At 32.9% G+C, this 1,192-nt stretch overlaps 1 protein-coding gene across 1 annotated transcript; it reads right to left on the reverse strand.

Moving 5' to 3' along the window:
• Window positions 1–656: 656 nt before the first annotated feature.
• LOAG_01629 (hypothetical protein) lies at window positions 657–986 on the reverse strand (the record flags this gene model as incomplete). The annotated part of the gene is made up of 1 exon (XM_003137168.1): window positions 657–986. One exon carries the CDS (start codon window positions 984–986, stop codon window positions 657–659), a length of 330 nt encoding a protein of 109 aa, XP_003137216.1.
• Window positions 987–1,192: the final 206 nt, after the last annotated feature.

Raw genomic sequence — 1,192 nt, forward strand, 5'->3', positions numbered from 1 at the left:
TATATATATATATATATATATAATGGAATTTTGAATACGCTGGTGACAAGGCATAAAGAAAATACGGAATTTTCAAAGAATTTGATAATGAAAGACATGATTTGAAAAACTTTTGGACATCAATCAGCGTCATTTCTGATTTCATAGTTTTCTCATAGTATATGAACTTGATCGTTACTGATAAGTCGAAATTTCCTGGTATTTTTGCTCTATGATGTAGTAACAAAATTTTTAAAAATCAGCATAGATATTCTTCCAGGTCCATCCCGATGGGTTTGTTCATAAAGATGACTATTTCCTTAAATATCAGAATAAATTTATCATTTTAGTTGGGTGCTCTGTTGAGAATAACACTGATAATAATTCCGTAAAATAAAAACTTGCTTTCCGTCATATCCGACAATTATAAAAATAACAGGTTTTAGCGGCTGTCAAAATTTTCAGGTTTGACAATAAATCTCTAAAGGAATTTGTTTTTATTGCCTTTGATGTCTTTTTTCCAAAAACTGTCTTAGAAATTGTGAAACTACAAAACTGAGGTTAACCCGCTTCGTCTTAAATTACAATTTGTAATGGTACAGAGTATTATTTGGAAAAAAAAAATTCACATATTTCTTGAGGGTTGGAAAATACTAGCTTGACAGCACTTATTCAGCTTAGGTGTTACTGACAACACTTTTGCAATCCATGTCTTTATGTAAAGGTGGTCTCGAGTCAAAAATCAATTCATTGATAATGACATCAGTCCCAACTTGAAATGTTCCAAAAAAGCAGATTCCTGCTCTGTGATTGTTGTAGTTTCTATTACTGAGAAATCTGCATGTCTGTACTGCACTCAAAGCTATCCAACTGCTAGTCTGCGATGGAGCGTCTTTCGAGACAGCTTTAAACCGAGTGTTTTCCCTCTTGCTCATTTTTTTCCTAAGCTTTTCTCTGACATGTGGTGGTGTAGGTATTGCTAACAACAGTGCTTTTGCCGATTGCATAACATTAATACTCAGGTGTGTTCCTTATTGCTCCTACAGATATCCGAATTTCGGGATTGCTATTTACAGTACTAAAATAGAAAATAACTGTTCAATGTTGGCAATCCTGTTTCAGCATTGTGGATAGTTTTTTGGAATTGAAGTCTAGATCTCTTGAAATATGCTTGAATTTCAAAATAATTAAAGGAAACCGGATAAATAACATA

This window comes from Loa loa (genome assembly GCF_000183805.2).
Source record: "Loa loa unplaced genomic scaffold supercont3.25, whole genome shotgun sequence".
Lineage (NCBI taxonomy): Eukaryota > Metazoa > Nematoda > Chromadorea > Rhabditida > Onchocercidae > Loa > Loa loa.